At 57.8% G+C, this 23,076-nt stretch overlaps 2 protein-coding genes across 5 annotated transcripts in view; one reads left to right on the top strand and one right to left on the bottom strand.

The window, feature by feature from the left end:
* LOC1271410 (uncharacterized) overlaps positions 1 to 23,076 on the bottom strand; it is a 123,227-nt gene that overhangs the window by 33,378 nt on the left and 66,773 nt on the right. The window lies entirely within an intron of this gene.
* Positions 525 to 22,827, top strand: LOC4578181 (uncharacterized). Its single transcript, XM_001230732.2, has 3 exons — positions 525 to 624; positions 740 to 22,378; positions 22,444 to 22,827. Exons 1-3 carry the CDS (start codon positions 574 to 576, stop codon positions 22,669 to 22,671), a joined length of 21,918 nt encoding a protein of 7,305 aa, XP_001230733.2. The 5' UTR covers positions 525 to 573; the 3' UTR covers positions 22,672 to 22,827.

Consider the following 23,076-nt stretch of genomic DNA (forward strand, 5'->3'; position numbering starts at 1 on the left):
AGTTTATCGATGCTATATTTGAGATAAATAAAATGCAAACGCTTCTTCTGGAGCAAAGTGACACTTTTCATTTCCACCTGGAGGATATTATGTTTCATTCAATATTTCATCTACGATTCCTAACGAAACAAGTAAGCCGCGTCTTGAACGCGGAACACGACACGATGTTGACAGATTTTCTGTGCTAATATTATCTTTGCGAAGCAGCACAATTGTAACACACACGCTCTGTTCATTTACTATGCATGAGCAAAGAGCACTCATGTTGTGAAAGAACGGTCTAGTTCTAGTGTACGATTGAACGGAGATTTACCAGTCCCGTTGCTGGGTGTGTGATGCAAATTTTGTTTGATTTGTACCAGGTGTTCAAACGCTTGTCTGTTCAACCTGAGTCGCTGCAGTCAATAAAGAGCGACTAAAGATCAACAATCGCACTGGCACGTTACAGAACAATGCAGCTGTGCTAACTTGTTGTGCTTTCTAGTGCAGTACTATAAAAGCGGCGATTCAACGCAACGAGCGTTACAGTACTTGTGTCCCGGGTAAGTTGAACTACGCAAAGTGGATTAAATCATGGAAAAGTTTAGTGGTGATGTTTTGTGCAAAGTGATGATAACGTTGATGGTAAGTTGAGCAGAGAGAAATGTGAATGTGAAAAGGCAGCAATGTGTGTGTGTGTATGTATCAGGAATAAGTGATCGTCATGAGCTAAAGTGTTTTGTTGTATCGTTCAAAATAGGTGTTAGCGAGTGTCAACGCGGGCATAAAAGATGGAATGCGCAATGGTGTGTCGTTTAAACTAACGGAGCTTATAAGAAAATTGTTTCCCGTGGATGAAAAAGTGATGGAAAGTGCAACGAAGAATCTGATACCAAACATCATCAATAAGATAAAGGATTATATCTTCCCATCAACCACAACGGTCTCAACCGAAACAACAACTGAATCAATAGACTCACAGCAAACAACTGTTGCAGCAAACATCGATCAAACAGACGACGCAAGTTCAAATAATGATGAACAACAAACAACAACATCAGTGCCCGTGGAAGAAAGAGAAACAACGACAGCTGAAGATGAGGCCGAGACTACAGCTGCCGAGGAAGAGACAGAAACTACGGCGGCTGAGGACGAGGCCGAGACTACAGCAGCCGAGGAAGAGACAGAAACTACATCGGCTGAGGACGAGGCCGAGACTACAGCAGCCGAGGAAGAGACAGAAACTACGGCGGCTGAGGACGAGGCCGAGACTACAGCAGCCGAGGAAGAGACAGAAACTACGGCGGCTGAGGACGAGGCCGAGACTACAGCAGCCGAGGAAGAGACAGAAACTACGGCGGCTGAGGACGAGGCCGAGACTACAGCAGCCGAGGAAGAGACAGAAACTACGGCGGCTGAGGACGAGGCCGAGACTACAGCAGCCGAGGAAGAGACAGAAACTACGGCGGCTGAGGACGAGGCCGAGACTACAGCAGCCGAGGAAGAGACAGAAACTACGGCGGCTGAGGACGAGGCCGAGACTACAGCAGCCGAGGAAGAGACAGAATCTACATCGGCTGAGGACGAGGCCGAGACTACAGCAGCCGAGGAAGAGACAGAAACTACGGCGGCTGAGGACGAGGCCGAGACTACAGCAGCCGAGGAAGAGACAGAAACTACATCGGCTGAGGACGAGGCCGAGACTACAGCAGCCGAGGAAGAGACAGAAACTACGGCGGCTGAGGACGAGGCCGAGACTACAGCAGCCGAGGAAGAGACAGAAACTACATCGGCTGAGGACGAAGCCGAGACTACAGCAGCCGAGGAAGAGACAGAAACTACATCGGCTGAGGACGAAGCCGAGACTACAGCAGCCGAGGAAGAGACAGAAACTACGGCGGCTGAGGAAGAGGCCGAGACTACAGCAGCCGAGGAAGAGACAGAAACTACATCGGCTGAGGACGAGGCCGAGACTACAGCAGCCGAGGAAGAGACAGAAACTACGGCGGCTGAGGAAGAGGCCGAGACTACAGCAGCCGAGGAAGAGACAGAAACTACGGCGGCTGAGGACGAGGCCGAGACTACAGCAGCCGAGGAAGAGACAGAAACTACGGCGGCTGAGGACGAGGCCGAGACTACAGCAGCCGAGGAAGAGACAGAAACTACATCGGCTGAGGACGAGGCCGAGACTACAGCAGCCGAGGAAGAGACAGAAACTACATCGGCTGAGGACGAGGCCGAGACTACAGCAGCCGAGGAAGAGACAGAAACTACATCGGCTGAGGACGAGGCCAAGACTACAGCAGCCGAGGAAGAGACAGAAACTACATCGGCTGAGGACGAGGCCGAGACTACAGCAGCCGAGGAAGAGACAGAAACTACGGCGGCTGAGGACGAGACCGAGACTACAGCAGCCGAGGAAGAGACAGAAACTACGGCGGCTGAGGACGAGGCCGAGACTACAGCAGCCGAGGAAGAGACAGAAACTACATCGGCTGAGGACGAGGCCGAGACTACAGCAGCCGAGGAAGAGACAGAAACTACATCGGCTGAGGACGAGGCCGAGACTACAGCAGCCGAGGAAGAGACAGAAACTACATCGGCTGAGGACGAGACCGAGACTACAGCAGCCGAGGAAGAGACAGAAACTACGGCGGCTGAGGACGAGGCCGAGACTACAGCAGCCGAGGAAGAGACAGAAACTACATCGGCTGAGGACGAGGCCGAGACTACAGCAGCCGAGGAAGAGACAGAAACTACGGCGGCTGAGGACGAGACCGAGACTACAGCAGCCGAGGAAGAGACAGAAACTACGGCGGCTGAGGACGAGGCCGAGACTACAGCAGCCGAGGAAGAGACAGAAACTACAGCGGCTCAGGACGAGGCCGAGACTACAGCAGCCGAGGAAGAGACAGAAACTACATCGGCTGAGGACGAGGCCAAGACTACAGCAGCCGAGGAAGAGACAGAAACTACGGCGGCTGAGGACGAGGCCGAGACTACAGCAGCCGAGGAAGAGACAGAAACTACATCGGCTGAGGACGAGGCCGAGACTACAGCAGCCGAGGAAGAGACAGAAACTACATCGGCTGAGGACGAGACCGAGACTACAGCAGCCGAGGAAGAGACAGAAACTACGGCGGCTGAGGACGAGGCCGAGACTACAGCAGCCGAGGAAGAGACAGAAACTACGGCGGCTGAGGACGAGACCGAGACTACAGCAGCCAAGGAAGAGACAGAAACTACGGCGGCTGAGGACGAGGCCGAGACTACAGCAGCCGAGGAAGAGACAGAAACTACATCGGCTGAGGACGAGGCCGAGACTACAGCAGCCGAGGAAGAGACAGAAACTACGGCGGCTGAGGATGAGGCCGAGACTACAGCAGCCGAGGAAGAGACAGAAACTACGGCGGCTGAGGATGAGGCCGAGACTACAGCTACCGAGGAAGAGACAGAAACTACGGCGGCTGAGGATGAGGCCGAGACTACAGCAGCCGAGGAAGAGACAGAAACTACATCGGCTGAGGACGAGGCCGAGACTACAGCAGCCGAGGAAGAAACAGAAACTACATCGGCTGAGGACGAGGCCGAGACTACAGCAGCCGAGGAAGAGACAGAAACTACGGCGGCTGAGGACGAGACCGAGACTACAGCAGCCGAGGAAGAGACAGAAACTACGGCGGCTGAGGACGAGGCCGAGACTACAGCAGCCGAGGAAGAGACAGAAACTACATCGGCTGAGGACGAGGCCGAGACTACAGCAGCCGAGGAAGAGACAGAAACTACATCGGCTGAGGACGAGGCCAAGACTACAGCAGCCGAGGAAGAGACAGAAACTACGGCGGCTGAGGACGAGACCGAGACTACAGCAGCCGAGGAAGAGACAGAAACTACGGCGGCTGAGGACGAGGCCGAGACTACAGCAGCCGAGGAAGAGACAGAAACTACGGCGGCTGAGGACGAGGCCGAGACTACAGCAGCCGAGGAAGAGACAGAAACTACATCGGCTGAGGACGAGGCCGAGACTACAGCAGCCGAGGAAGAGACAGAAACTACGGCGGCTGAGGACGAGGCCGAGACTACAGCAGCCGAGGAAGAGACAGAAACTACATCGGCTGAGGACGAGGCCGAGACTACAGCAGCCGAGGAAGAGACAGAAACTACGGCGGCTGAGGACGAGGCCGAGACAACAGCAGCCGAGGAAGAGACAGAAACTACGGCGGCTGAGGACGAGGCCGAGACTACAGCAGCTGAGGAAGAGACAGAAACTACATCGGCTGAGGACGAGGCCGAGACTACAGCAGCCGAGGAAGAGACAGAAACTACAACGGCTGAGGAAGAGGCCGAGACTACAGCAGCCGAGGAAGAGACAGAAACTACGGCGGCTGAGGATGAGGCCGAGACTACAGCAGCCGAGGAAGAGACAGAAACTACATCGGCTGAGGACGAGGCCGAGACTACAGCAGCCGAGGAAGAGACAGAAACTACATCGGCTGAGGACGAGGCCGAGACTACAGCAGCCGAGGAAGAGACAGAAACTACGGCGGCTGAGGACGAGGCCGAGACTACAGCAGCCGAGGAAGAGACAGAAACTACATCGGCTGAGGACGAGGCCGAGACTACAGCAGCCGAGGAAGAGACAGAAACTACATCGGCTGAGGACGAGGCCGAGACTACAGCAGCCGAGGAAGAGACAGAAACTACATCGGCTGAGGACGAGACCGAGACTACAGCAGCCGAGGAAGAGACAGAAACTACGGCGGCTGAGGACGAGGCCGAGACTACAGCAGCCGAGGAAGAGACAGAAACTACGGCGGCTGAGGACGAGGCCGAGACTACAGCAGCCGAGGAAGAGACAGAAACTACATCGGCTGAGGACGAGGCCGAGACTACAGCAGCCGAGGAAGAGACAGAAACTACATCGGCTGAGGACGAGGCCGAGACTACAGCAGCCGAGGAAGAGACAGAAACTACGGCGGCTGAGGATGAGGCCGAGACTACAGCAGCCGAGGAAGAGACAGAAACTACGGCGGCTGAGGACGAGGCCGAGACTACAGCAGCCGAGGAAGAGACAGAAACTACATCGGCTGAGGACGAGGCCGAGACTACAGCAGCCGAGGAAGAGACAGAAACTACGGCGGCTGAGGACGAGGCCGAGACTACAGCAGCCGAGGAAGAGACAGAAACTACATCGGCTGAGGACGAGGCCGAGACTACAGCAGCCGAGGAAGAGACAGAAACTACATCGGCTGAGGACGAGGCCGAGACTACAGCAGCCGAGGAAGAGACAGAAACTACATCGGCTGAGGACGAGGCCGAGACTACAGCAGCCGAGGAAGAAACAGAAACTACATCGGCTGAGGACGAGGCCGAGACTACAGCAGCCGAGGACGAGACAGAAACTACGGCGGCTGAGGACGAGGCCGAGACTACAGCAGCCGAGGAAGAAACAGAAACTACGGCGGCTGAGGACGAGGCCGAGACTACAGCAGCCGAGGAAGAAACAGAAACTACGGCGGCTGAGGACGAGGCCGAGACTACAGCAGCCGAGGAAGAGACAGAAACTACATCGGCTGAGGACGAGGCCAAGACTACAGCAGCCGAGGAAGAGACAGAAACTACATCGGCTGAGGACGAGGCCGAGACTACAGCAGCCGAGGAAGAGACAGAAACTACGGCGGCTGAGGACGAGACCGAGACTACAGCAGCCGAGGAAGAGACAGAAACTACGGCGGCTGAGGACGAGGCCGAGACTACAGCAGCCGAGGAAGAGACAGAAACTACAGCGGCTCAGGACGAGGCCGAGACTACAGCAGCCGAGGAAGAGACAGAAACTACATCGGTTGAGGACGAGGCCAAGACTACAGCAGCCGAGGAAGAGACAGAAACTACGGCGGCTGAGGACGAGACCGAGACTACAGCAGCCGAGGAAGAGACAGAAACTACGGCGGCTGAGGACGAGGCCGAGACTACAGCAGCCGAGGAAGAGACAGAAACTACGGCGGCTGAGGACGAGGCCGAGACTACAGCAGCCGAGGAAGAGACAGAAACTACATCGGCTGAGGACGAGGCCGAGACTACAGCAGCCGAGGAAAAGACAGAAACTACGGCGGCTGAGGACGAGGCCGAGACAACAGCAGCCGAGGAAGAGACAGAAACTACGGCGGCTGAGGACGAGGCCGAGACTACAGCAGCTGAGGAAGAGACAGAAACTACATCGGCTGAGGACGAGGCCGAGACTACAGCAGCCGAGGAAGAGACAGAAACTACAACGGCTGAGGAAGAGGCCGAGACTACAGCAGCCGAGGAAGAGACAGAAACTACGGCGGCTGAGGACGAGGCCGAGACTACAGCAGCCGAGGAAGAGACAGAAACTACGGCGGCTGAGGACGAGGCCGAGACTACAGCAGCCGAGGAAGAGACAGAAACTACGGCGGCTGAGGACGAGGCCGAGACTACAGCAGCCGAGGAAGAGACAGAAACTACGGCGGCTGAGGACGAGGCCGAGACTACAGCAGCCGAGGAAGAGACAGAAACTACGGCGGCTGAGGACGAAGCCGAGACTACAGCAGCCGAGGAAGAGACAGAAACTACGGCGGCTGAGGACGAGGCCGAGACTACAGCAGCCGAGGAAGAGACAGAAACTACGGCGGCTGAGGACGAGGCCGAGACTACAGCAGCCGAGGACGAGACAGAAACTACGGCGGCTGAGGACGAGGCCGAGACTACAGCAGCCGAGGAAGAGACAGAAACTACGGCGGCTGAGGACGAGGCCGAAACTACAGCAGCCGAGGAAGAGACAGAAACTACATCGGCTGAGGACGAGGCCGAGACTACAGCAGCCGAGGAAGAAACAGAAACTACGGCGGCTGAGGACGAGGCCGAGACTACAGCAGCCGAGGAAGAGACAGAAACTACATCGGCTGAGGACGAGGCCAAGACTACAGCAGCCGAGGAAGAGACAGAAACTACATCGGCTGAGGACGAGGCCGAGACTACAGCAGCCGAGGAAGAGACAGAAACTACGGCGGCTGAGGACGAGACCGAGACTACAGCAGCCGAGGAAGAGACAGAAACTACGGCGGCTGAGGACGAGGCCGAGACTACAGCAGCCGAGGACGAGACAGAAACTACAGCGGCTCAGGACGAGGCCGAGACTACAGCAGCCGAGGAAGAGACAGAAACTACATCGGCTGAGGACGAGGCCAAGACTACAGCAGCCGAGGAAGAGACAGAAACTACATCGGCTGAGGACGAGACCGAGACTACAGCAGCCGAGGAAGAGACAGAAACTACGGCGACTGAGGACGAGGCCGAGACTACAGCAGCCGAGGAAGAGACAGAAACTACGGCGGCTGAGGACGAGGCCGAGACTACAGCAGCCGAGGAAGAGACAGAAACTACATCGGCTGAGGACGAGGCCGAGACTACAGCAGCCGAGGAAGAGACAGAAACTACGGCGGCTGAGGACGAGGCCGAGACAACAGCAGCCGAGGAAGAGACAGAAACTACGGCGGCTGAGGACGAGGCCGAGACTACAGCAGCCGAGGAAGAGACAGAAACTACATCGGCTGAGGACGAGGCCGAGACTACAGCAGCCGAGGAAGAGACAGAAACTACAACGGCTGAGGAAGAGGCCGAGACTACAGCAGCCGAGGAAGAGACAGAAACTACGGCGGCTGAGGACGAGGCCGAGACTACAGCAGCCGAGGAAGAGACAGAAACTACGGCGGCTGAGGACGAGGCCGAGACTACAGCAGCCGAGGAAGAGACAGAAACTACGGCGGCTGAGGACGAGGCCGAGACTACAGCAGCCGAGGAAGAGACAGAAACTACGGCGGCTGAGGACGAGGCCGAGACTACAGCAGCCGAGGAAGAGACAGAAACTACGGCGGCTGAGGACGAAGCCGAGACTACAGCAGCCGAGGAAGAGACAGAAACTACGGCGGCTGAGGACGAGGCCGAGACTACAGCAGCCGAGGAAGAGACAGAAACTACGGCGGCTGAGGACGAGGCCGAGACTACAGCAGCCGAGGAAGAGACAGAAACTACGGCGGCTGAGGACGAGGCCGAGACTACAGCAGCCGAGGAAGAGACAGAAACTACGGCGGCTGAGGACGAGGCCGAGACTACAGCAGCCGAGGAAGAGACAGAAACTACGGCGGCTGAGGACGAGGCCGAGACTACAGCAGCCGAGGAAGAGACAGAAACTACATCGGCTGAGGACGAGGCCGAGACTACAGCAGCCGAGGAAGAGACAGAAACTACGGCGGCTGAGGACGAGGCCGAGACTACAGCAGCCGAGGAAGAGACAGAAACGGCGGCGGCTGAGGACGAGGCCGAGACTACAGCAGCCGAGGAAGAGACAGAAACTACATCGGCTGAGGACGAGGCCGAGACTACAGCAGCCGAGGAAGAGACAGAAACTACGGCGGCTGAGGACGAGGCCGAGACTACAGCAGCCGAGGAAGAGACAGAAACTACATCGGCTGAGGACGAGGCCGAGACTACAGCAGCCGAGGAAGAGACAGAAACTACATCGGCTGAGGACGAGGCCGAGACTACAGCAGCCGAGGAAGAGACAGAAACTACGGCGGCTGAGGACGAGGCCGAGACTACAGCAGCCGAGGAAGAGACAGAAACTACATCGGCTGAGGACGAGGCCGAAACTACAGCAGCCGAGGAAGAGACAGAAACTACATCGGCTGAGGACGAGGCCGAGACTACAGCAGCCGAGGAAGAGACAGAAACTACGGCGGCTGAGGACGAGGCCGAGACTACAGCAGCCGAGGAAGAGACAGAAACTACGGCGGCTGAGAACGAGGCCGAGACTACAGCAGCCGAGGAAGAGACAGAAACTACGGCGGCTGAGGACGAGGCCGAGACTACAGCAGCCGAGGAAGAGACAGAAACTACATCGGCTGAGGACGAGGCCGAGACTACAGCAGCCGAGGAAGAGACAGAAACTACATCGGCTGAGGACGAGGCCAAGACTACAGCAGCCGAGGAAGAGACAGAAACTACGGCGGCTGAGGACGAGGCCGAGACTACAGCAGCCGAGGAAGAGACAGAAACTACATCGGCTGAGGACGAGGCCGAGACTACAGCAGCCGAGGAAGAGACAGAAACTACGGCGGCTGAGGACGAGGCCGAGACTACAGCAGCCGAGGATGAGACAGAAACTACGGCGGCTGAGGACGAGGCCGAGACTACAGCAGCCGAGGAAGAGACAGAAACTACATCGGCTGAGGACGAGGCCGAGACTACAGCAGCCGAGGAAGAGACAGAAACTACATCGGCTGAGGACGAGGCCGAGACTACAGCAGCCGAGGAAGAGACAGAAACTACATCGGCTGAGGACGAGGCCGAGACTACAGCAGCCGAGGAAGAGACAGAAACTACGGCGGCTGAGGACGAGGCCGAGACTACAGCAGCCGAGGAAGAAACAGAAACTACATCGGCTGAGGACGAGGCCGAGACTACAGCAGCCGAGGACGAGACAGAATCTACATCGGCTGAGGACGAGGCCGAGACTACAGCAGCCGAGGAAGAGACAGAAACTACATCGGCTGAGGACGAGGCCGAGACTACAGCAGCCGAGGAAGAGACAGAAACTACGGCGGCTGAGGACGAGGCCGAGACTACAGCAGCCGAGGAAGAGACAGAAACTACATCGGCTGAGGACGAGGCCGAGACTACAGCAGCCGAGGAAGAGACAGAAACTACATCGGCTGAGGACGAGGCCGAGACTACAGCAGCCGAGGAAGAGACAGAAACTACATCGGCTGAGGACGAGGCCGAGACTACAGCAGCCGAGGAAGAGACAGAAACTACATCGGCTGAGGACGAGGCCGAGACTACAGCAGCCGAGGAAGAGACAGAAACTACGGCGGCTGAGGACGAGGCCGAGACTACAGCAGCCGAGGACGAGACAGAAACTACGGCGGCTGAGGACGAGGCCGAGACTACAGCAGCCGAGGAAGAGACAGAAACTACGGCGGCTGAGGACGAGGCCGAGACTACAGCAGCCGAGGAAGAGACAGAAACGGCGGCGGCTGAGGACGAGGCCGAGACTACAGCAGCCGAGGAAGAGACAGAAACTACATCGGCTGAGGACGAGGCCGAGACTACAGCAGCCGAGGAAGAGACAGAAACTACGGCGGCTGAGGACGAGGCCGAGACTACAGCAGCCGAGGAAGAGACAGAAACTACATCGGCTGAGGACGAGGCCGAGACTACAGCAGCCGAGGAAGAGACAGAAACTACATCGGCTGAGGACGAGGCCGAGACTACAGCAGCCGAGGAAGAGACAGAAACTACGGCGGCTGAGGACGAGGCCGAGACTACAGCAGCCGAGGAAGAGACAGAAACTACATCGGCTGAGGACGAGGCCGAGACTACAGCAGCCGAGGAAGAGACAGAAACTACATCGGCTGAGGACGAGGCCGAGACTACAGCAGCCGAGGAAGAGACAGAAACTACGGCGGCTGAGGACGAGGCCGAGACTACAGCAGCCGAGGAAGAGACAGAAACTACGGCGGCTGAGGACGAGGCCGAGACTACAGCAGCCGAGGACGAGACAGAAACTACATCGGCTGAGGACGAGGCCGAGACTACAACAGCCGAGGAAGAGACAGAAACTACATCGGCTGAGGACGAGGCCGAGACTACAGCAGCCGAGGAAGAGACAGAATCTACGGCGGCTGAGGACGAGGCCGAGACTACAGCAGTCGAGGATGAGACAGAAACTACGGCGGCTGAGGACGAGGCCGAGACTACAGCAGCCGAGGAAGAGACAGAAACTACATCGGCTGAGGACGAGGCCGAGACTACAGCAGCCGAGGACGAGACAGAAACTACATCGGCTGAGGACGAGGCCGAGACTACAGCAGCCGAGGAAGAGACAGAAACTACGGCGGCTGAGGACGAGGCCGAGACTACAGCAGCCGAGGAAGAGACAGAAACTACGGCGGCTGAGGACGAGGCCGAGACTACAGCAGCCGAGGAAGAGACAAAAACTACGGCGGCTGAGGACGAGGCCGAGACTACAGCAGCCGAGGAAGAGACAGAAACTACATCGGCTGAGGACGAGGCCGAGACTACAGCAGCCGAGGAAGAGACAGAAACTACGGCGGCTGAGGACGAGGCCGAGACTACAGCAGCCGAGGAAGAGACAGAAACTACGGCGGCTGAGGACGAGGCCGAGACTACAGCAGCCGAGGAAGAGACAAAAACTACGGCGGCTGAGGACGAGGCCGAGACTACAGCAGCCGAGGAAGAGACAGAAACTACATCGGCTGAGGACGAGGCCGAGACTACAGCAGCCGAGGAAGAGACAGAAACTACGGCGGCTGAGGACGAGGCCGAGACTACAGCAGCCGAGGAAGAGACAGAAACTACATCGGCTGAGGACGAGGCCGAGACTACAGCAGCCGAGGAAGAGACAGAAACTACATCGGCTGAGGACGAGGCCGAGACTACAGCAGCCGAGGAACAGACAGAAACTACGGCGGCTGAGGACGAGGCCGAGACTACAGCAGCCGAGGATGAGACAGAAACTACGGCGGCTGAGGACGAGGCCGAGACTACAGCAGCCGAGGAAGAGACAGAAACTACATCGGCTGAGGACGAGGCCGAGACTACAGCAGCCGAGGAAGAGACAGAAACTACATCGGCTGAGGACGAGGCCGAGACTACAGCAGCCGAGGAAGAGACAGAAACTACGGCGGCTGAGGACGAGGCCGAGACTACAGCAGCCGAGGAAGAGACAGAAACTACGGCGGCTGAGGACGAGGCCGAGACTACAGCAGCCGAGGAAGAGACAGAAACTACGGCGGCTGAGGACCAGGCCGAGACTACAGCAGCCGAGGAAGAGACAGAAACTACGGCGGCTGAGGACGAGGCCGAGACTACAGCAGCCGAGGAAGAGACAGAAACTACATCGGCTGAGGACGAGGCCGAGACTACAGCAGCCGAGGACGAGACAGAAACTACGGCGGCTGAGGACGAGGCCGAGACTACAGCAGCCGAGGAAGAGACAGAAACTACATCGGCTGAGGACGAGGCCGAGACTACAGCAGCCGAGGAAGAGACAGAAACTACAACGGCTGAGGACGAGGCCGAGACTACAGCAGCCGAGGAAGAGACAGAAACTACATCGGCTGAGGACGAGGCCGAGACTACAGCAGCCGAGGAAGAGACAGAAACTACGGCGGCTGAGGACGAGGCCGAGACTACAGCAGCCGAGGAAGAGACAGAAACTACATCGGCTGAGGACGAGGCCGAGACTACAGCAGCCGAGGAAGAGACAGAAACTACGGTGGCTGAGGACGAGGCCGAGACTACAGCAGCCGAGGAAGAGACAGAAACTACGGCGGCTGAGGACGAGGCCGAGACTACAGCAGCCGAGGAAGAGACAGAAACTACGGCGGCTGAGGACGAGGCCGAGACTACAGCAGCCGAGGAAGAGACAGAAACTACGGTGGCTGAGGACGAGGCCGAGACTACAGCAGCCGAGGAAGAGACAGAAACTACATCGGCTGAGGACGAGGCCGCGACTACAGCAGCCGAGGAAGAGACAGAATCTACGGCGGCTGAGGACGAGGCCGAGACTACAGCAGCCGAGGAAGAGACAGAATCTACATCGGCTGAGGACGAGGCCGAGACTACAGCAGCCGAGGAAGAGACAGAAACTACGGCGGCTGAGGACGAGGCCGAGACTACAGCAGCCGAGGACGAGACAGAAACTACGGCGGCTGAGGACGAGGCCGAGACTACAGCAGCCGAGGAAGAGACAGAAACTACGGCGGCTGAGGACGAGGCCGAGACTACAGCAGCCGAGGACGAGACAGAAACTACGGCGGCTGAGGACGAGGCCGAGACTACAGCAGCCGAGGAAGAGACAGAAACTACGGCGGCTGAGGACGAGGCCGAGACTACAGCAGCCGAGGAAGAGACAGAAACTACATCGGCTGAGGACGAGGCCGAGACTACAGCAGCCGAGGAAGAGACAGAAACTACGGCGGCTGAGGACGAGGCCGAGACTACAGCAGCCGAGGAAGAGACAGAAACTACATCGGCTGAGGACGAGGCCGAGACTACAGCAGCCGAGGAAGAGACAGAAACTACATCGGCTGAGGACGAGGCCGAGACTACAGCAGCCGAGGAAGAGACAGAAACTACATCGGCTGAGGACGAGGCAGAGACTACAGCAGCCGAGGAAGAGACAGAAACTACATCGGCTGAGGACGAGGCCGAGACTACAGCAGCCGAGGAAGAGACAGAAACTACATCGGCTGAGGACGAGGCCGAGACTACAGCAGCCGAGGAAGAGACAGAAACTACGGCGGCTGAAGACGAGGCCGAGACTACAACAGCCGAGGAAGAGACAGAAACTACATCGGCTGAGAACGAGGCCGAGACTACAGCAGCCGAGGAAGAGATAGAATCTACGGCGGCTGAGGACGAGGCCGAGACTACAGCAGCCGAGGAAGAGACAGAAACTACGGCGGCTGAGGACGAGGCCGAGACTACAGCAGCCGAGGAAGAGACAGAAACTACATCGGCTGAGGACGAGACCGAGACTACAGCAGCCGAGGAAGAGACAGAAACTACGGCGGCTGAGGACGAGGCCGAGACTACAGCAGCCGAGGAAGAGACAGAAACTACGGCGGCTGAGGACGAGGCCGAGACTACAGCAGCCGAGGAAGAGACAGAAACTACGGCGGCTGAGGACGAGGCCGAGACTACAGCAGCCGAGGAAGAGACAGAAACTACAGCGGCTGAGGGCGAGGCCGAGACTACAGCAGCCGAGGAAGAGACAGAATCTACGGCGGCTGAGGACGAGGCCGAGACTACAGCAGCCGAGGAAGAGACAGAAACTACGGCGGCTGAGGACGAGGCCGAGACTACAGCAGCCGAGGAAGAGACAGAAACTACGGCGGCTGAGGACGAGGCCGAGACTACAGCAGCCGAGGAAGAGACAGAAACTACATCGGCTGAGGACGAGGCCGAGACTACAGCAGCCGAGGAAGAGACAGAAACTACATCGGCTGAGGACGAGGCCGAGACTACAGCAGCCGAGGAAGAGACAGAAACTACATCGGCTGAGGACGAGGCCGAGACTACAGCAGCCGAGGAAGAGACAGAATCTACGGCGGCTGAGGACGAGGCCGAGACTACAGCAGCCGAGGACGAGACAGAAACTACGGCGGCTGAGGACGAGGCCGAGACTACAGCAGCCGAGGAAGAGACAGAAACTACGGCGGCTGAGGACGAGGCCGAGACTACAGCAGCCGAGGAAGAGACAGAAACTACGACGGCTGAGGACGAGGCCGAGACTACAGCAGCCGAGGAAGAGACAGAAACTACATCGGCTGAGGACCAGGCCGAGACTACAACAGCCGAGGAAGAGACAGAATCTACATCGGCTGAGGACGAGGCCGAGACTACAGCAGCCGAGGAAGAGACAGAAACTACATCGGCTGAGGACGAGGCCGAGACTACAGCAGCCGAGGAAGACACAGAAACTACATCGGCTGAGGACGAGGCCGAGACTACAGCAGCCGAGGAAGAGACAGAAACTACATCGGCTGAGGACAAGGCAGAGACTACAGCAGCCGAGGAAGAGACAGAAACTACGGCGGCTGAGGACGAGGCCGAGACTACAGCAGCCGAGGACGAGACAGAAACTACATCGGCTGAGGACGAGGCCGAGACTACAGCAGCCGAGGACGAGACAGAAACTACATCGGCTGAGGACGAGGCCGAGACTACAGCAGCCGAGGAAGAGACAGAAACTACATCGGCTGAGGACGAGGCCGAGACTACAGCAGCCGAGGAAGAGACAGAAACTACATCGGCTGAGGACAAGGCAGAGACTACAGCAGCCGAGGAAGAGACAGAAACTACGGCGGCTGAGGACGAGGCCGAGACTACAGCAGCCGAGGAAGAGACAGAAACTACATCGGCTGAGGACGAGGCCGAGACTACAGCAGCCGAGGACGAGACAGAAACTACGGCGGCTGAGGACGAGGCCGAGACTACAGCAGCCGAGGAAGAGACAGAAACTACGGCGGCTGAGGACGAGGCCGAGACTACAGCAGCCGAGGACGAGACAGAAACTACGGCGGCTGAGGACGAGGCCGAGACTACAGCAGCCGAGGAAGAGACAGAAACTACGGCGGCTGAGGACGAGGCCGAGACTACAGCAGCCGAGGAAGAGACAGAAACTACATCGGCTGAGGACGAGGCCGAGACTACAGCAGCCGAGGAAGAGACAGAAACTACGGCGGCTGAGGACGAGGCCGAGACTACAGCAGCCGAGGAAGAGACAGAAACTACATCGGCTGAGGACGAGGCCGAGACTACAGCAGCCGAGGAAGAGACAGAAACTACGGCGGCTGAGGACGAGGCCGAGACTACAGCAGCCGAGGAAGAGACAGAAACTACATCGGCTGAGGACGAGGCCGAGACTACAGCAGCCGAGGAAGAGACAGAAACTACATCGGCTGAGGACGAGGCCGAGACTACAGCAGCCGAGGAAGAGACAGAATCTACATCGGCTGAGGACGAGGCCGAGACTACAGCAGCCGAGGAAGAGACAGAAACTACGGCGGCTGAAGACGAGGCCGAGACTACAACAGCCGAGGAAGAGACAGAAACTACATCGGCTGAGAACGAGGCCGAGACTACAGCAGCCGAGGAAGAGATAGAATCTACGGCGGCTGAGGACGAGGCCGAGACTACAGCAGCCGAGGAAGAGACAGAAACTACGGCGGCTGAGGACGAGGCCGAGACTACAGCAGCCGAGGAAGAGACAGAAACTACATCGGCTGAGGACGAGGCCGAGACTACAGCAGCCGAGGAAGAGACAGAAACTACGGCGGCTGAGGACGAGGCCGAGACTACAGCAGCCGAGGAAGAGACAGAAACTACATCGGCTGAGGACGAGGCCGAGACTACAGCAGCCGAGGAAGAGACAGAAACTACGGCGGCTGAGGACGAGGCCGAGACTACAGCAGCCGAGGAAGAGACAGAAACTACAGCGGCTGAGGGCGAGGCCGAGACTACAGCAGCCGAGGAAGAGACAGAATCTACGGCGGCTGAGGACGAGGCCGAGACTACAGCAGCCGAGGAAGAAACAGAAACTACGGCGGCTGAGGACGAGGCCGAGACTACAGCAGCCGAGGAAGAGACAGAAACTACGGCGGCTGAGGACGAGGCCGAGACTACAGCAGCCGAGGAAGAGACAGAAACTACATCGGCTGAGGACGAGGCCGAGACTACAGCAGCCGAGGAAGAGACAGAAACTACATCGGCTGAGGACGAGGCCGAGACTACAGCAGCCGAGGAAGAGACAGAAACTACATCGGCTGAGGACGAGGCCGAGACTACAGCAGCCGAGGAAGAGACAGAATCTACGGCGGCTGAGGACGAGGCCGAGACTACAGCAGCCGAGGACGAGACAGAAACTACGGCGGCTGAGGACGAGGCCGAGACTACAGCAGCCGAGGAAGAGACAGAAACTACGGCGGCTGAGGACGAGGCCGAGACTACAGCAGCCGAGGAAGAGACAGAAACTACGACGGCTGAGGACGAGGCCGAGACTACAGCAGCCGAGGAAGAGACAGAAACTACATCGGCTGAGGACCAGGCCGAGACTACAACAGCCGAGGAAGAGACAGAATCTACATCGGCTGAGGACGAGGCCGAGACTACAGCAGCCGAGGAAGAGACAGAAACTACATCGGCTGAGGACGAGGCCGAGACTACAGCAGCCGAGGAAGAGACAGAAACTACATCGGCTGAGGACGAGGCCGAGACTACAGCAGCCGAGGAAGAGACAGAAACTACATCGGCTGAGGACAAGGCAGAGACTACAGCAGCCGAGGAAGAGACAGAAACTACGGCGGCTGAGGACGAGGCCGAGACTACAGCAGCCGAGGAAGAGACAGAAACTACATCGGCTGAGAACGAGGCCGAGACTACAGCAGCCGAGGACGAGACAGAAACTACGGCGGCTGAGGACGAGGCCGAGACTACAGCAGCCGAGGAAGAGACAGAAACTACGGCGGCTGAGGACGAGGCCGAGACTACAGCAGCCGAGGAAGAGACAGAAACTACATCGGCTGAGGACGAGGCCGAGACTACAGCAGCCGAGGAAGAGACAGAAACTACGGCGGCTGAGGACGAGGCCGAGACTACAGCAGCCGAGGCAGAGACAGAAACTACATCGGCTGAGGACGAGGCCGAGACTACAGCAGCCGAGGAAGAGACAGAAACTACGGCGGCTGAGGACGAGGCCGAGACTACAGCAGCCGAGGAAGAGACAGAAACTACGGCGGCTGAGGACGAGGCCGAGACTACAGCAGCCGAGGAAGAGACAGAAACTACATCGACTGAGGACGAGGCCGAGACTACAGCAGCCGAGGAAGAGACAGAAACTACGGCGGCTGAGGACGAGGCCGAGACTACAGCAGCCGAGGAAGAGACAGAAACTACATCGGCTGAGGACGAGGCCGAGACTACAGCAGCCGAGGAAGAGACAGAATCTACGGCGGCTGAGGACGAGGCCGAGACTACAGCAGCCGAGGACGAGACAGAAACTACGGCGGCTGAGGACGAGGCCGAGACTACAGCAGCCGAGGAAGAGACAGAAACTACGGCGGCTGAGGACGAGGCCGAGACTACAGCAGCCGAGGAAGAGACAGAAACTACATCGGCTGAGGACGAGGCCGAGACTACAGCAGCCGAGGAAGAGACAGAAACTACATCGGCTGAGGACGAGGCCGAGACTACAGCAGCCGAGGAAGAGACAGAAACTACGGCGGCTGAGGACGAGGCCGAGACTACAGCAGCCGAGGAAGAGACAGAAACTACGGCGGCTGAGGACGAGGCCGAGACTACAGCAGCCGAGGAAGAGACAGAAACTACGGCGGCTGAGGACGAGGCCGAGACTACAGCAGCCGAGGAAGAGACAGAAACTACGGCGGCTGAGGACGAGGCCGAGACTACAGCAGCCGAGGAAGAGACAGAAACTACCTCGGCTGAGGACGAGGCCGAGACTACAGCAGCCGAGGAAGAGACAGAAACTACATCGGCTGAGGACGAGGCCGAGACTACAGCAGCCGAGGAAGAAACAGAAACTACGGCAGCTGAGGACGAGGCCGAGACTACAGCAGCCGAGGAAGAGACAGAAACTACATCGGCTGAGGACGAGGCCGAGACTACAGCAGCCGAGGAAGAGACAGAATCTACGGCGGCTGAGGACGAGGCCGAGACTACAGCAGCCGAGGACGAGACAGAAACTACGGCGGCTGAGGATGAGGCCGAGACTACAGCAGCCGAGGAAGAGACTGAAACTACATCGGCTGAGGACGAGGCCGAGACTACAGCAGCCGAGGACGAGACAGAAACTACGACGGCTGAGGACGAGGCCGAGACTACAGCAGCCGAGGAAGAGACAGAAACTACGGCGGCTGAGGACGAGGCCGAGACTACAGCAGCCGAGGAAGAGACAGAATCTACGGCGGCTGAGGACGAGGCCGAGACTACAGCAGCCGAGGAAGAGACAGAAACTACGGCGGCTGAGGACGAGGCCGAGACTACAGCAGCCGAGGAAGAGACTGAAACTACGGCGGCTGAGGACGAGGCCGAGACTACAGCACCCGAGGACGAGACAGAAACTACGGCGGCTGAGGACGAGGCCGAGACTACAGCAGCCGAGGAAGAAACAGAAACTACGGCGGCTGAGGACGAGGCCGAGACTACAGCAGCCGAGGAAGAGACAGAAACTACATCGGCTGAGGACGAGGCCGAGACTACAGCAGCCGAGGAAGAGACAGAATCTACGGCGGCTGAGGACGAGGCCGAGACTACAGCAGCCGAGGAAGAGACAGAAACTACGGCGGCTGAGGACGAGGCCGAGACTACAGCAGCCGGGGAAGAGACAGAAACTACGGCGGCTGAGGACGAGGCCGAGACTACAGCAGCCGAGGATGAGACAGAAACTACGGCGGCTGAGGACGAGGCCGAGACTACAGCAGCCGAGGAAGAGACAGAAACTACGGCGGCTGAGGACGAGGCCGAGACTACAGCAGCCGAGGAAGAGACAGAAACTACATCGGCTGAGGACGAGGCCGAGACTACAGCAGCCGAGGAAGAGACAGAAACTACGGCGGCTGAGGACGAGGCCGAGACTACAGCAGCCGAGGAAGAGACAGAAACTACGGCGGCTGAGGACGAGGCCGAGACTACAGCAGCCGAGGAAGAGACAGAAACTACGGCGGCTGAGGACGAGGCCGAGACTACAGCAGCCGAGGACGAGACAGAAACTACGGCGGCTGAGGACGAGGCCGAGACTACAGCAGCCGAGGAAGAGACAGAAACTACATCGGCTGAGGACGAGGCCGAGACTACAGCAGCCGAGGAAGAGACAGAAACTACGACGGCTGAGGACGAGGCCGAGACTACAGCAGCCGAGGAAGAGACAGAAACTACGGCGGCTGAGGACGAGGCCGAGACTACAGCAGCCGAGGAAGAGACAGAATCTACGGCGGCTGAGGACGAGGCCGAGACTACAGCAGTCGAGGAAGAGACAGAAACTACGGCGGCTGAGGACGAGGCCGAGACTAGAGCAGCCGAGGAAGAGACTGAAACTACGGCGGCTGAGGACGAGGCCGAGACTACAGCAGCCGAGGACGAGACAGAAACTACGGCGGCTGAGGACGAGGCCGAGACTACAGCAGCCGAGGAAGAAACAGAAACTACGGCGGCTGAGGACGAGGCCGAGACTACAGCAGCCGAGGAAGAGACAGAAACTACATCGGCTGAGGACGAGGCCGAGACTACAGCAGCCGAGGACGAGACAGAAACTACGGCGGCTGAGGACGAGGCCGAGACTACAGCAGCCGAGGAAGAAACAGAAACTACGGCGGCTGAGGACGAGGCCGAGACTACAGCAGCCGAGGAAGAGACAGAAACTACATCGGCTGAGGACGAGGCCGAGACTACAGCAGCCGAGGAAGAGACAGAATCTACGGCGGCTGAGGACGAGGCCGAGACTACAGCAGCCGAGGACGAGACAGAAACTACGGCGGCTGAGGACGAGGCCGAGACTACAGCAGCCGAGGAAGAGACAGAAACTACGGCGGCTGAGGACGAGGCCGAGACTACAGCAGCCGAGGAAGAGACAGAAACTACATCGGCTGAGGGCGAGGCCGAAACTACAGCAGCCGAGGATGAGACAGAAACTACGGCGGCTGAGGACGAGGCCGAGACTACAGCAGCCGAGGAAGAGACAGAAACTACGGCGGCTGAGGACGAGGCCGAGACTACAGCAGCCGAGGAAGAGACAGAAACTACATCGGCTGAGGACGAGGCCGAGACTACAGCAGCCGAGGAAGAGACAGAAACTACGGCGGCTGAGGACGAGGCCGAGACTACAGCAGCCGAGGAAGAGACAGAAACTACGGCGGCTGAGGACGAGGCCGAGACTACAGCAGCCGAGGAAGAGACAGAAACTACGGCGGCTGAGGACGAGGCCGAGACTACAGCAGCCGAGGACGAGACAGAAACTACGGCGGCTGAGGACGAGGCCGAGACTACAGCAGCCGAGGAAGAGACAGAAACTACATCGGCTGAGGACGAGGCCGAGACTACAGCAGCCGAGGAAGAGACAGAAACTACGACGGCTGAGGACGAGGCCGAGACTACAGCAGCCGAGGAAGAGACAGAAACTACGGCGGCTGAGGACGAGGCCGAGACTACAGCAGCCGAGGAAGAGACAGAATCTACGGCGGCTGAGGACGAGGCCGAGACTACAGCAGTCGAGGAAGAGACAGAAACTACGGCGGCTGAGGACGAGGCCGAGACTAGAGCAGCCGAGGAAGAGACTGAAACTACGGCGGCTGAGGACGAGGCCGAGACTACAGCAGCCGAGGACGAGACAGAAACTACGGCGGCTGAGGACGAGGCCGAGACTACAGCAGCCGAGGAAGAAACAGAAACTACGGCGGCTGAGGACGAGGCCGAGACTACAGCAGCCGAGGAAGAGACAGAAACTACATCGGCTGAGGACGAGGCCGAGACTACAGCAGCCGAGGACGAGACAGAAACTACGGCGGCTGAGGACGAGGCCGAGACTACAGCAGCCGAGGAAGAAACAGAAACTACGGCGGCTGAGGACGAGGCCGAGACTACAGCAGCCGAGGAAGAGACAGAAACTACATCGGCTGAGGACGAGGCCGAGACTACAGCAGCCGAGGAAGAGACAGAATCTACGGCGGCTGAGGACGAGGCCGAGACTACAGCAGCCGAGGACGAGACAGAAACTACGGCGGCTGAGGACGAGGCCGAGACTACAGCAGCCGAGGAAGAGACAGAAACTACGGCGGCTGAGGACGAGGCCGAGACTACAGCAGCCGAGGAAGAGACAGAAACTACATCGGCTGAGGGCGAGGCCGAAACTACAGCAGCCGAGGAAGGGACAGAAACTACGGCGGCTGAGGACGAGGCCGAGACTACAGCAGCCGAGGAAGAGACAGAAACTACGGCGGCTGAGGACGAGGCCGAGACTACAGCAGCCGAGGAAGAGACAGAAACTACGGCGGCTGAGGACGAGGCCGAGACTACAGCAGCCGAGGAAGAGACAGAAACTACGGCGGCCGAGGACGAGACTACAGCAGCCGAAGAAGAGACAGAAACTACGGCGGCTGAAGACGAGGCCGAGACTACAGCAGCCGAGGACGAGGCATCTACGTCTTCTGAAATTCCAACCACTACTGAAGAACCCATTGATGAGTGTATGGAGTATTCACCACCTCCACCCGCATTGAAACATTTGTATGTGAAATTGAAGCCACATTTGAATGTTTCCTCAAGTTCACCTACTCCAGCGCGTAAGAGTTACCCTAGCTATAGAAAGCTCATGAAAGACATCAGTAAAATATCTCAAGGATCAGGATCGTTCAAGCAACGGGTGGAGGGAGTGGTCCAAAAATTCCAGGCGGCCATCAATGAGTCCGTAGCGTCGCAGTTGCAATTCTTCGAATCCACCCGTGTGAACATGCTGTTTCAGTTGAAAAACTTTGTACAGAAATCTTTCAACGGTTTCACCGACCTGGTAGATCGTTCGTTCAAGAACAGTGGCGTATGCACGGGAAGAAGCAAGGAGTGCTGGAACAAACTGCAGGCAGGTCTGCCCCGCTTCATGGAGGACATGAATCAAGAGATCGTAACCTGTGACGACATCTTCAACGCGAACATGGAAAACCCGCGCGGCGTCTCGGTACGGCGGGCTACGATGCAGCGGATCAGCCAGGAGTTTGGCAACATTCAGTCAAAGTGTCTTAGCTCGGCACAAAGCAACGCGGCAACATTCACCTGTCTAATGAAGAGTGTAAGTAGCGCGCGATTTGTAAATGCCATTTGCCATGTTTAACAATCGTTTGCTTGCTTTTCCAGCTTCCCCACTACGTGCCGCGTAGTGCGGCATACTTCAGCAGCCTGCAGAACGTAATCAGCCAGGGCACGAATCTGATGAGCTACATCACCTCGATGGCGCAAACCTGCTACCAAACGGCGTACAACACGCGTACCGAGCAGTTCAACAACGGCATGACCAAGCTGAACCGTTGCGTGCAGGGCGAAAACGCCAACAACGTGGAGCTGAACAAAGAGCTGGACAAATAGGCAGGCAGAGCGCGCGCGCGTGTGTTGTGTTGGCGCTCGTAAAAGTTTGAAATGGTCCACACTACCGGAAGCTGTTATCATAACGACATAATCTCTGCTTGGAATGTAACTTACCGGATGGGGAGGGAGGGGGCATGTAAAAAGTCTTCAAAAGCACAGCCTTGTGGAAATGTCGATAAAGTGAAAAAGAAAGAAAGAAAGGAAATCCACCCACCGGGATCTGAATCTTTCCGGTATCGAAGGGGCAGTGTCGGTTGGTGTATAACCCTTGTAGCTGTTGTTGTTGTTGTTGTTGGTCGTGCTAAGCTCATAGGATTACCCCTTTTGTTGTTGTGGGTGAGTATTTGACCATTTTTTACAGCAAGGAAGAAAGAAAAAAAACTCGGTCGAGGGGTTCTGTTCCTC

The sequence above is a fragment of the Anopheles gambiae genome, chromosome 3 (genome assembly GCF_943734735.2).
Source record: "Anopheles gambiae chromosome 3, idAnoGambNW_F1_1, whole genome shotgun sequence".
Taxonomy (NCBI): domain Eukaryota; kingdom Metazoa; phylum Arthropoda; class Insecta; order Diptera; family Culicidae; genus Anopheles; species Anopheles gambiae.

Bases quoted from the DNA above. Each gene is read 5' to 3' on its own strand.
- LOC4578181 (XM_001230732.2), top strand. From the start codon at position 574: ATGGAAAAGTTTAGTGGTGATGTTTTGTGCAAAGTGATGATAACGTTG. The intron at 625-739 runs GTAAGTTGAGCA...CGTTCAAAATAG, and splicing joins AAGTGATGATAACGTTGATG to GTGTTAGCGAGTGTCAACGC. The intron at 22,379-22,443 runs GTAAGTAGCGCG...TTGCTTTTCCAG, and splicing joins TCACCTGTCTAATGAAGAGT to CTTCCCCACTACGTGCCGCG.